At 31.2% G+C, this 12,921-nt stretch overlaps 3 protein-coding genes across 5 annotated transcripts; 2 read left to right on the forward strand and 1 right to left on the reverse strand.

The window, feature by feature from the left end:
- The first annotated feature begins 1,770 nt into the window (after window positions 1–1,770).
- LOC124538549 lies at window positions 1,771–2,217 on the forward strand. Its single transcript, XM_047115636.1, has one exon. The coding sequence runs from the start codon at window positions 1,771–1,773 to the stop codon at window positions 2,215–2,217; it is 447 nt and encodes a 148-aa protein (XP_046971592.1).
- Window positions 2,218–3,366: 1,149 nt separating this feature from the next.
- On the forward strand, window positions 3,367–5,694 carry LOC124538331 (DNA-directed RNA polymerases I and III subunit RPAC1). Its single transcript, XM_047115361.1, has 6 exons — window positions 3,367–3,550; window positions 3,830–4,130; window positions 4,209–4,328; window positions 4,410–4,592; window positions 5,048–5,275; window positions 5,580–5,694. The coding sequence occupies exons 1-6, from the start codon at window positions 3,497–3,499 to the stop codon at window positions 5,687–5,689; spliced, it is 996 nt and encodes a 331-aa protein (XP_046971317.1). The 5' UTR covers window positions 3,367–3,496; the 3' UTR covers window positions 5,690–5,694.
- Window positions 5,695–9,110: 3,416 nt separating this feature from the next.
- Window positions 9,111–12,917, reverse strand: LOC124538337 (TRAF3-interacting protein 1). 3 transcript variants are annotated; one of them, XM_047115371.1, is made up of 7 exons: window positions 12,753–12,917; window positions 11,843–12,000; window positions 11,650–11,767; window positions 10,433–11,436; window positions 10,191–10,355; window positions 9,862–10,073; window positions 9,111–9,342 (listed from the first exon to the last, which is right to left on the reverse strand). In XM_047115371.1, the coding sequence occupies exons 2-7, from the start codon at window positions 11,975–11,977 to the stop codon at window positions 9,186–9,188; spliced, it is 1,791 nt and encodes a 596-aa protein (XP_046971327.1). In that variant the 5' UTR covers window positions 11,978–12,000; window positions 12,753–12,917; the 3' UTR covers window positions 9,111–9,185. The 3 variants fall into 3 exon arrangements, with proteins under 3 accessions (XP_046971327.1, XP_046971325.1, XP_046971326.1); XM_047115369.1 differs by having other exon boundaries at window positions 11,843–12,048; window positions 12,753–12,805; XM_047115370.1 differs by lacking the exon at window positions 12,753–12,917 and having other exon boundaries at window positions 11,843–12,087.
- Between the last annotated feature and the right edge of the window lie 4 nt (window positions 12,918–12,921).

The raw sequence follows: 12,921 nt of genomic DNA on the forward strand, positions 1-12,921 counted from the left end.
CATAAAAATAATGATATTTTTATAAAACTTAAAAGACGCATAAGATGCGACTAAACCAGGTTACATATTAATATTATATACAGACACAATAATTATATTACCAACACACATTGATACGATTTATTTGGAGTTTTGGGAACACCTAGCTAGCAAATGCCGATAGATAGTGTAAATTATAATAGTATTATTTTTTTCACTTATTTATTTTTTTAAAAAAAAAAGTTTTTGAGAGTGTAATTATAAAGAAATAAGCTAAACTGTAGTTCGCACAAAATTGGATTGATGGTGGTTGTGGCACTACTGCCAGCCACCATGACATTTTATATTTACAGTTGGACCAAAAGTTCTCATAGTTACTTTCCCTAGCAGTTTTTTTTTATGAAGTAAGTGTCTTAGTATTAAGACAACTCCTATAGTTTTATTTTTTTGTTGCATTGTGCAACTACAAAAAAAACGACGGTGGAGATTGTCGGTCACGACATTATTATTGAAAAAATATATTATGTACATCTTATTTGAGATATGTTAGATCCTTTACCTCTCAACGGCTAATATGCCTGCCTACTAATAGTTTTTGGGTTGGGAAATTATGTTCCACAAAGTTAATTGGCTTGATATAGCCGCCGCCGCACCGCCCGGACGAGTGTGATTATTGTATTCAGTGTACCATTCTTATGTTAATGTTATCACGATTTTTTGAGCAGGTAAACTTTCCTATAACAAATTCCGATCTTACACGTTTTTTGATTTAACGATTTTAGTACATAGATGAACATTCCTTTTATATAAAAAAGAGCATCCAATTCAATGACCAAACTATAAAAGTTTGCCGGATCCCGTTAAGTAAAGTTTTCGTGAGCCAGATTGTATCGCTAAAAGTGTACCATAAAAAAGGAACGTTTACCAGCTTTTTTTTTAGTTCCAGGATGTCGCTAGTACTATCGATAGTATCATTTTGATCAATACTTTAGACAGTATCTATAGCTCTCTTCCACGTACGACTCCATACGACTTGGGAACCTTCAAGAAAAGAGCGTCCTTAAGGGTTGCATGCTCCGTTGTAGATGTCCATGGGCGATGGTAATCACTTGCCATTAGGTGAGCCTCCTGCTCGTTTGCCATTTTTACCATAAAATAGCAATATTATTGGTAACGGAGATACTGTCGCGATACTATGATGATAAAAACAAAATTTGAATTTTGTGAAATGGATACTAACAAAGTCAAAGTTTTCGTTATTATTTCTTGACTCGAGGGTCTAATGTTGACACATTTTGACAAAACTTTGTCATCGAATATTGTTATTTTTTTTGAATCGCGTCTTTGGACTTCGTATGTAAGTATGCATATTATTCTACACTTCTTCGAGAAGATAGGCAATTTTTAAACTGGAGGGTATACTTAAATGTTTTTTATATATTTCATATATATCATATATCGAAGAAAAAGTAATAAAATGGAACAGTAATAAATTCTTGCTCTGTAAACATAACTGGCTGTTGATAGCATAAAACTATCGATATTCCGGGTCTTTCAGAGACCCAGTACGGGTTCAGTGCCGTTCAACGGTGGACGCCCTGAATGCCCTGAATAAACGAACCACAGATGCCGTGGCCCGAGGGGATGTAGTCTTGGCGGTATCTTTGGACATGGCGAATGCCTTCAACAGTCTTCCTTTCGAGACCATAAGGGAGGCTCTCACATACCACAGGGTGCCAAGCGACTTTTAGGGGCATACCTCCGGGACCGTGTTGTCCTCTGGAGGGGGTGATGGGCGAAGTAGTAAGTACTCTTGCTCAACAAGCCCTTATTCGCAGATGGGAGGAGGACCTGGGGTTCCCAACGGCATGCCATGCGACAGTGGAGGCGATCCGCCCCCACTTGAGTCGATGGATAAAACGGAGTCACGGCACACTCACATTCAGACTAACTCAGGTGCCTACCGGACATGGTTGTTTCGGGAAGTACCTGCACAAGATAGTAAGGCGGGAAATAACTCCCGCCTGCCACGCGTGTGGTGCTCCTATGGACACGGCGTGTCACACCCTGATGGAGTGTGCCGCTTGGGGGCCTCAGAGGCATGCCCTGGTAGCGATAATCAGCGGAGAACTTTCGCTGCCGAACGTTATAACCGCCTTGATAGGCAGCGAGAGGTGCTGGAACGAGATGGCCCCTTTCTGCGAAAGTGTAATGTCGCAGAAAGAGGCTGCGGAGTGAGCGCGTGAGGACAGTGCCTAAGCGGATTAGCTTCGACGAAGAAGACCGGGGAGAAGACAGCAGCGCTATGCGCAGCTTCTCCTCCAGCTGTAAACGTCGCCCGGAGTAGAGATATTCTGTGTAACCGGGAACTCCTCTAGCTTGGAAGCACATACCCCCACAATACAACATCATGTGGAGGAAACGCGTCATGCGTTTTTCCAGCGAAAAAAAAAACTATCGATATTATCGATATCTTCGGTTAAATATAATGGTTTTTGTAATGCTATCGATAGTGTCAATAGAATCAGCGTTGCCAATGTTTGGGGAATTCCCCAAATTGCGGGGAATCGTAAGTCGATCGGGGATTGGTGTGGAGAAAAAGAGGGGAATTTATACTTATGCGTTTTATACCTAAATGATCGGTAATTGATTGTTAACCCGTGTTTTAATCAGTACAAAAAATTAAAGTCAAAACTCTATATAGACATTAACCATGACTAGTCTGACGAAAAAAAAAAGGTCGTCAGTAACCAGGACCAGTCTGATTTGACGAAATATAACTCGAAAATTAGATTTTATTGTTAGAAAATGAAAAATAAACATACAAAAACATGATTTTTTTCCTTTATTTCACATTTCTGTGTGGGGAATTGGGACATTTGTTTTCCCCAATTTGGGGAATTTCGCTAAGATTTTTTGGAGATTAGGTGAATAGGCATCGGCAACCCTGAATAGAATTGCTCATAGGGAGCTATTGATATTATCGAATATCGATCTGTAGAAATAATACGATTTAGAGTACAACAATTAAAACGGTTTATTGAAAAAAGTGCAAGTGACATAACGAATTGACAAGCGCATAGAAAAAGTTAAAGATGGACAATAAGAAAATGGCTGGCAGAAAATGCTGTAATAGCGTTAAGTCCGCCCTTTGTACATGATTGATCTGTGCAATAAAGAATAATAAAAAAAAAAAAAAAAAAAATAAGAATTATTAAAGAGGCTAGGCGTTGTTTATATTCTTCCAACACGATCTAATTGTCTAGTTTTTATCAACACAATCGATTATCTATTGATAGACTATCGATTATCTATCGATAGCAAACTATCAATATGCAACACTACCTGTCATAACATAAAACAACTTGACAGCTGACATTAATTCAATCTTCAATGTGCGTTGCTTTAGCTAATAGCTGTTTTGTTTCGAAATGCAGTAAATTTTTATGACAAAAAAATACAATTTGAAAATATTATTAAGATTAAACTTTATCTTACATTTGACACTTCCTAAAATATGCCTAAACTAGAAGAAAAACCTAAAGTCCTTCTGGAAGAATTTCGCGTAAAGGTTAGAAATAGTTTTTCCGCATTTACTATTAGTATTTAGTTTCATAAATATATACTTATTAAGTTTTGCTTTTTATTGTTTTTATAGTTAGTCTCCCTTATGCGATTGCTGTTAATAACGTATTTATTGTGTTTGTTTGAATCCTTGTTAAAATTAAAATGGAAATGCATAATTCGTGTTTGGTTTAAATTTGTTTTTTTTTTCTTTATATTTAGTATAACTATGCATCAAGTCATGAATTAAAATACCAAAGCAAAAATAATTGTGATTATTTTTCAGAATGCTCCTGACGATTATGGGATGGCAGATGAAAAATGGAGTTTTAAGAAATTCTCGAAAAATTTCCGTATTGTAATTGTTCGCATGGACAGTTCAGAAATGGAGTTTGACCTGATTGGCATCCAACCTGCCTTTTCCAATGCTTTTCGTAGACTCATGCTAAGTGAAGTCCCAAGTATGGCAATTGAAAAAGTCATGATTAAGAATAATACATCCATCATACAAGATGAAGTTTTAGCTCATAGATTAGGTTTAATTCCTCTTAAAGCAGATCCCAGACTTTTTGAATATAGGCCAGAAGGTATTAATTCTTATTTTAAACATAAGTCATCAACAATATAACACATAAATGATTAACATATTATATATTTTGTTAAAGATGCAACAGAAGGAACAGAATTTGACACATTGGAGTTTTCATTAAAAATTAAATGTACTACAAATAAGTCGCAGCCTAAGGATTCTTTTAGAACAGAAGATTTATATGAAAATCATAGTGGTATGCTATTTAACATCTTAAAAGTATAACAGGAAAATAATAAAAGATTGTTACTAAGTAATACTTTTTTGTATATTTTAGTATATTCTTCAGCAATTAAATGGCACCCTATTGGCAACCAAGCATCTGTCCATAAAGAAGCTGATATAGGTCCTGTACACAGTGACATACTCATATCAAAAATGAGACCAGGCCATGAATTAGATCTTCACTTGGTTGCAGTAAAAGGCATTGGCAAAGACCATGCTAAATTTTCTCCTGTTGGTAAGTCTTGTCAAGTGACTTATTATAACAAGATGTATAAAAATTTTGTTGATATGTTTTATTTTGTATAAAAGTGTAGATTTTTATAAATTTGGTAAAAAAAAGAGAATAATGATGTAAAACCTAATTATAAAAATATCTTTGTTAAATAATAAGTACAAGTATTATCAGATGTCTATGTATATTCCGAAAGCAATGTATTATTAAATGCAGTCACAAGTGCTGTAAAATATATTAAAAATATAAAATATCTTATATATTGATGCATTGTAGTTGCTTTTTGTAGGATTCACTAGGTAGTTTTCAAAGTTCATGAATGTTTAAAAAAAACGTCTTTATCTTGATGATTGACAGGTGAAACTTGTTTTACTTTATGAATTTATTTATTTACTTATACAACCAAATTCAACTCGAAAAAACCTTGCTGTATTTAATAGTATTACATTACTTTTTAGCAACAGCCTCTTATCGCTTATTGCCTGAAATAACATTAACACGTGAAGTGAATGGCAGTGAAGCAACTTTACTGCAAAGCTGTTTTTCACCAGGAGTGATTGGGCTTGATACAGATGGGAAAGCCTATGTTAGAAATGCCAGATACGACAGCTGCAGCCGGAATGTATACAGATATGATGCAATAAAAGATGCTGTTGTATTAAGTAGAATAAGAGATCATTTTATATGTAAGTACTCATCTTTTTAAATAAAACTGTAAGTGAACATTTTTTTCCAATTAAAAGGTAAATATTAATAGTTCATTAAAATAAAGCAAAAAGCAACATTTTTCAAGCAGTTTTAAATAAATGTGCATATTATATTACAAATAGTAAATTGAGTAAATAATCAATTATAATTTAGTAATTTAAAAATAATATTTTAAAAAATAAAACAAATAAAATCTAATCATAATATTAAAAATCAAGGTGGGTTGCATTAAATTTAAAACTTGCCATAAAAACATCTTATTTTTTTACTTCTTTTTTTCAGTCAATGTGGAATCTGTTGGAGCTATGACACCAAATGTAATATTCGTGGAGGCAGTCAAAATTTTAAGAGATAAATGTAAATCTTTGTTGGATGAATTAAACAGTTTTTAAAAACATTTGAACGTTTTCTTCCTATTAACTCCTAGATTGAAATATATACACAATATTCTTATCATTTACTATCAGATACTCCACATAAAGATATTTTCATCTTACCATTATTTTTTACCCCTTATAACCCCAAGACAGAGAAAAAAGATATTTTACTTAAATAAAAAAGTGCCTTTGAAGAGAGATAAGGTAGTCGTGTATCTATTTTTCTTTTACAAAATAATTAAATAGAGTCAAAAAAGTTACGCCTTTCAAAACGCAATACATTATTCAATAAAAAACTTCGTCTTTTTTATAGCATATTAAAAGAGTCTGACGAATGTACCTGATGGTAAGTGGTCCCAACTTCTCGTAAACATTGGCGCCGTGGGAAATTTAAACGATTCCTAACGCTATGTTTCTCTACTTCCCTTAAATGTATTTAATATGTATTTTCGTCGTTATGTGCATAAAAACATTTATTCTTAATATTTTTGCTGTAGTTTAATATTTTGCAGTTTATCGCATAGTATTTGAATTTGTATTTAAACACATAACAAACGCTTATATTTTAACCGCAAAGGTCAAAGGAAATTCTTAATTTTATTTAAAATGTTAATGCATGGCATTACGATTACATTCATAAATATTTTAAAATTGATCACAACGAACAGTCACGGTTCAATAATCAAGATTCTATAATATTTTGTCTGTGAAACTGAAAACAGATTTTGACATTTTAAATTGTCTTTGGTGTATTTTGTTTTATAACAATAAAGAAATATATCTTTTGTGTCTTTTGGATTAGATTTAGTCTTTATAAATTATTTGTTATTGACAAATAAAGCAACAATGGGGAGCTTAGACAGAGGTGTATTAACTGGATTTATATGTCGATTATGTTCTGAAATGCATCGTGTTGTTCTTCATATATATGGAGAAGAAGGTATTCGATTATGTATATCTGAAAAAATCAATAGATATCTTTCAATAAACGTAAGTCTTATTTTTTTAAACCTATTTTCTAATTCTCTATAATAATACACACAACTTGTATTGATATGAATTAAATACTATTTTAGGTATCACGTTCAGATCCTCTACCTAAAACTATTTGCAAGAATTGCTTAGAACGTTTGGAAAATCAACATAGGTTGGTGATGCGTATCGAACATGCAGCAAATATGTTAAAAGGTCAAAGACGTGCGCGTGTAGGCCGCGGCTGTTATGTGAGCCTGTGTGACAATTCCAATGGACCACCACATCCTCCTATACGAAAATAAGTTATCCATAAATTTTAGTTCAGGAATTAGTTTTATTAATTAAGTTAGATGATATAAGTTAAATGCATCTAAAATCAACAAAAAATATGACTACAATTTTTCTCTTATAACCCTTACCTTTATTAGAGTTGCAAAACAATAAAATGTTTCAACTTTATAGTAGAGAAATAATTACAAGCATTTAAATATATTAAGATATTACCTAGCTTGATCTGCTATTTATAATTATGAATGTTTACTTATAAATTAGCAGTGCTGTTAGGTAAATTAGATTGTAAAATTTCAAGTTGTAAATATTTTAAGAAACATATAATCTGGTTGTTTTATTATTCTTAAATGTAATTTTAGAATAAATTTGTTACAGATTAAGGAATAGTATTAGTAAGCTAAATTCTAGCAATAATATTATCGATAAAATTTTGTAAACTAAAACTTATGTATATTGGTTAAATTAAAATATAGTGTCATAAGATTTTTGAATTATTCTCTTGATTATTATGTAATCACTAAATTATGTTTATTCATAGCTATTTAAATAAATAAAATAATTAAATATACTGCAACGTTATTTGGTATTAACAGCTGAATATAATAATGAAAAAATACATCACATTTCATAGGTACCATGTTTATTTTGTATCCAGATTTATTTGTATATATTAATTTAGTGCTTGAAATGCTGCCAATGCTGCCAGATAAATGTATGATAAATAAATTCTAGTGTGCCGGAAGCAGATTTTTTGGATACTTCTAAAGTTTCATCTCCAAAAGCATTTGTTGTTTCTTCTTAGTTGAATGTATAGTAGTTTCAGCCCTCCTTTTCAGCCCATTTTATTCATATGATGTTAAAGTCTTTTTCCTAAGGAGAAGCCCTGAAGTGTCCTGTGTAATGAGAAGTCCTGATTTTATAACACTTTTTGCATTATGGGTAATAATGAAAAATATACACAGGCATTAACCAGGTGAATGAAAATGCGAAAATTAAACCCGATAGATGGTCGTAATGATTTCATTCATCATTTTTTTAAACTGATCATCCATACTAGCTGTTTTCTTGTTCCCTTTGAATGTGAATTTAACATGTCTGAGGATTAACAAAATGATTGTATCCATATCAGAGCAATGATTTATTTTATATATTTATGTTTAAGATTTATATAGAATTAAGATGTAAGATGGATCATGAATTAAGTATCCATGATCATGTGTTTATTATTTTACTAGGATATATTCTAAAATTACTCTCTATATTCTTAATATCACTAAGGAAATACCTTTAGTGATATTTCAAGTATATTTTTTAAATAAAAATCTTAAATGGAAATAACTTAAACAGGCAATTAGGCAATTGGTGCAGTCTCAATATAAAAAAAAACTTTCTGAATCATGTTTCGTTACTTTATTTAACTTAAATAAATGGAATATGTAAGATGTAGAAATTATAATAACAGGTTATTATAAATCGGATTTTTAATATAGAACACAGTCTCATAATAAGCTGTAGTTCAGACCATATTTTTAGGAATCATTTGAAATAAAAAAAAATATTATTCATTCTTTACTATTTATATTATGCGTGTGAAATAGAATTAAAGACTAATTAGCAAGCACTGCAGAATATTAGAAAATATTAGAGCGAAAGATCATTAAATTAATACTAATAATACAAATGTCTTAAACAACAAATAATTTAAAAAAATAATAATTAAAGAAAAAATATTAGCAAAGACGGCACTATATTACATTGACTATCCTTCTAAAAGCATTCTAACAAAATGCACTAAATTAAATTTATAATATAATACTCAGTACTTAAAACTTAATACTTAAACGGCACCGTAAACAGCAATCGAAAAAAATGAAAAAACACAGCGACTTTTTCAGAAGCAATGATGATATTGAAATCTCGATACGAAGAAGAAGAGACAAGAATTTTTAACACTTACCAGTAGTTGAACAATTTTTTTACATTAAAGGTCTTGTATAAGTTACGCAAGACGTACGAAAGTGATTCTGGAATCTGTTTTTCATCAGAGGTACCTATTAAGTCCAAAAATGTTTGAAATAATCCTATCGGTATAAACCTTAGCCGACCGATTTAGTTTGTATTGGGTATTTCAATTTACCTACTATAGAAAAAAGAACACATCAACAAAGTGTTTTTAAATACTATTTATTTATACTGTGATGTATCTACAACAGAAATATAACAATAAGCAAAAGAAACAGTAATATTATTGCACGTTCCCGCTTGCTAACAATTTTTCGATTCTTAATGTATTTTTGTGTATGACCATCTTAAGATCATTAATTTTATCGTACTTCTCCGCGATATCCGCTTCCAAGTGCTTGACTTTTGAGTGGAGAGGAAGTAAGGATTCCTCATTTGCGCTGGAAAATAATATAACCAATTGAAACTGGACAGTAACAATGTTAACTTGTAATGTCGCAGGTTTAGCACACACGAATATTTTTCGTATTTTCATTCAATTTTGTAACTAACATATAACTACTTTAAAAGTGGTTGAATTTCCTATAATTAAATCTCATTGTGTTTGGTATACAAAATACTAGGTTTGATAGTTATGTTTTCAGCATAAAATGTTCCATCAAATTGGGTTTAGTGGTTTGACCGTGGAAGAGTAACATACAGAGTCACTAGGACTTGAAGCACGACGGCTAGGTTACAGTAGGGTATAATATGCCGCTGGATTAATAAATAATCAGTATATAGTGAAAAAATAGTTCTACTTATACATATTTCTACTACTCATTTAGTTAATTTTAAAAGGGGAAAATTTTGATTTATACCTCACAATAACCATCGCCGTAAGTATTATGAATGATAGTGAGAACCTACTTATACCAGTATTATTTTATAAACTAAATTCACCCTACAAATATACTAACGTCTTTTGTTTCAGCAATTGTTTTGAGGCCTCTTCAAAAGTTTTAGTCCATTGTTGGAGTTCTTGGCGCATGATTTCCACATCTTCCTGAATGTGATCCAGCAATTTGCCTAAAGGGTTTGCGACACGCGATAGAGCTTGCACATTAAACCTTAATTGTTCTATTTCCTGATTAACAACATCTCTAGCTTTTTGTGCTCCGAACTGCCATTCCTGAGGAAAAAATACGGGAAAGTAATAATTAGTAGAAGGTATGGCGCTCAGATATCATTAGTAGTTTCGCCTAATAATATACCTATAAATAATACAAATAATCGTGAAAATACATACAATATTAGTCTTGCCGTTGACTTCAGAAAACTCTTTTTGTGCGTTTAATATCTGTTGTACGAGATGACCATGCTCATTTGAAGACATTTGCAATTGATCATCCTGGTCTTGAGAATTCGTTAACGCGTCTGTATTTTCTACGATCACGATACTAGATTCCTCTTCCTGTTAAATGAAAATTAAATTAAAACATAAAAATGAGACCAAAAGTTTAAATGCAACAATAATTTGCTAATATATACCTCTTCGTTAGTTGTATTTTCAACGATTATATTTACTTTACCAACAACAAGATTATCTACGGCTGACAAAGTAATTTCGTGTTTATCTCGAAATCTCGGTGCACCTGGTCTCGAAGAAGACGGTCGTCTTACACTGTCTGGTCTTTTTCCATGCGGAATGTCCACAACTTTTGATTCAGATGCTTTAACCACAGATTCCACCGGGCTTGAACTTAAATTTTCCTCTTTGTGTATGATTTCGTTATTAATAGTTGCATTAGATTGAAGTGAAGTATTTTTATTTAAGTCATTACTTAAAACGTCATTTTCATGTTTATCTGATAACCTTTCATGGGATTCATTCTTATTAACTTCATCATTTTCAGCGTTTTCAATTTCGTTACTTTTGTCAAGAGATCTAACTTTTACTTTATCTTGTGAAATGGTCACATCTTCGTCCACTAAACTACGAGCTTCATCATTGACGTCATTTGTGTTTTCTTCATTTGAGTTTGATAATACAGAGCTTTCATTTTTTTGAGATATTTCTAAATTGTGTATAGGACTATTAGAATCGGCATCTAAAGAAACAACCACCGACTCTGCTCTCACTGATGACGTCTCACTTTTAATTTCTTGTTTTTCTTTTTGTTGACCTCTTTTACTTATAATTTTAGATGTTTGGGATGTCTTTTTGGGAGGAGACTCTTTTTTTACTATAGTATTTTCCCTTAAGTTCGTTTTATTCGTATTTTTATCAGATTTGACCAATTTTTCAGTACTTTTTGATGATATATTTTTTGTATTTACACCCTTTTTAATTGGCTTAGGTGCATCTTTACCTTTTTTTTCATTTGGTAAAGTTGGATTGCCTCTTTCTTTGTATAGTTTTACAGCTTCATCTGAAGAAAGTTTATTATCTAATGCAAACGCGAGGCACTGTAATAATTCATTTGTTTTGTCGGGCTCTTGACCAGCTACTATTTTAGAGGGTTTTACACTCAGGGATTTTCCAGTTGTTGTGGCTGAAATATTTTGTATTAAATTTGGAATATTTTCTTTGTAAGAATATCTTTGCCAAATCGAATATTAGCAATATCTTGGCAATTTTAATACAGCTCATAGGGCTAATACTGTGCGGGTTGCACATCGAACGAGATGGCTAATAAATATTATTATGTGTAATCCTCTCCACTACTACATATATACGATAAGTATAAAAAAGTAATCAAACTTACCTATAACCGATATAACTTTGGTGAGAAATATAATTTTGCTTTCCCTATCTTTTACGTTATCTGATATTAATTCTACATCTTCAAACAAACCCTTAAAAAACCCTGTACTTTTCAACACCTAAAAAGAAAACAGATATTTGAATTCATTCAATAGCTTTAAACATCTAATCATCTAAATAATCAATATACTTACTGTTGTAATTATATCATGTAGAAATCTGAATGGTGGCTTCTTTAACAACTTGTCGTTTAGTGGAGGTCTTTTTACATATTTTCCTAAAGAAACTTGCGTGGCTTTTATTATATTTGCATCGATTACGTCTTCCATCGTACATATTTTAGATAAATTAACTATGATTTAAAATCATAATTAGGTTAAGTGATTTATAATGCATAATTCTATGAAATAAATTGAAATTACTTTGTTTACATTCACAAAATTAAACCGGTAGCCGTGGCAACCAAAGATTATAATAAGGTCTTCACTAGGGACTTTCTATTACTGTAATGGTCCTAATGTTTTTTAACGCTCGTTTAAATAAAATAGTAACTTTGTATCATTGTTTTAGCGATAGTTTTTCTAAATTAAAGTTTGAAGAGGCATCTGATCATCTTTGCAAATTATTGTATATATACATATGGATATGAAATATATAAATTATAGATGCATTTTAAACATAATTACGCCAAATGACCGAGCTTTTAAAATAATATGTTTAGTGTAGTAATTAAAATTTATAAATAATTTTTATTTTTCACTTGGTCTGTTAGTCTTCTTTTTAAAAATGCATATTGTACAATAATCTGGGTATTCAAATGTATTATTATTCTCGCAGATTATAAAACAAGTTAAACAAATAAAATAATTCTATTAAAACTACATACTGTAATAAGTAAGTCATTTTTTGGTAAACATTCTATTATAGACATTTCTTGTAGCACAAATTTTATTTATAACTAAGGTTTGAGACTCAGCGGTTTTATTATTATATAAGTAATAAATGGTATAAAATTATGTTAAATGAATAAAGGATTTGTAAGAATTCAAGGAAAGGCTTTCTTTTATTTAAGTATATAAATAATTATAATAAAGATATACATACCTAAACATAATTTTTTTCACTTTTTACGGACCTTCCCGTATTATGGAGACTTTCATCAAAAATTTTTTATTATTGCTATGTTATCTGTTACAGGAAGGTACGTGGCTACGGCTTTGACAGACGACACCTTTTACTGATAATAAGACGTTTACGGAGTTGTTCAGCTACT

Source organism: Vanessa cardui, chromosome 20, assembly GCF_905220365.1.
Source record: "Vanessa cardui chromosome 20, ilVanCard2.1, whole genome shotgun sequence".
NCBI classification, from domain to species: Eukaryota; Metazoa; Arthropoda; class Insecta; order Lepidoptera; family Nymphalidae; genus Vanessa; species Vanessa cardui.

Excerpts from the sequence above, each read along its gene's own strand:
- LOC124538549 (XM_047115636.1), top strand. The coding sequence starts at position 1,771 with ATGGGCGAAGTAGTAAGTACTCTTGCTCAACAAGCCCTTATTCGCAGA.
- LOC124538331 (XM_047115361.1), top strand. The coding sequence starts at position 3,497 with ATGCCTAAACTAGAAGAAAAACCTAAAGTCCTTCTGGAAGAATTTCGC. Across the intron at positions 3,551-3,829 it reads TGGAAGAATTTCGCGTAAAG|AATGCTCCTGACGATTATGG; the intron begins GTTAGAAATAGT and ends ATTATTTTTCAG. Across the intron at positions 5,276-5,579 it reads AATAAGAGATCATTTTATAT|TCAATGTGGAATCTGTTGGA; the intron begins GTAAGTACTCAT and ends TCTTTTTTTCAG.
- LOC124538337 (XM_047115371.1), bottom strand. The coding sequence starts at position 11,977 with ATGGAAGACGTAATCGATGCAAATATAATAAAAGCCACGCAAGTTTCT. Across the intron at positions 11,768-11,842 it reads TACATGATATAATTACAACA|GTGTTGAAAAGTACAGGGTT; the intron begins GTAAGTATATTG and ends TTTTCTTTTTAG. Across the intron at positions 11,437-11,649 it reads CAAAGTTATATCGGTTATAG|CCACAACAACTGGAAAATCC; the intron begins GTAAGTTTGATT and ends AAAATATTTCAG.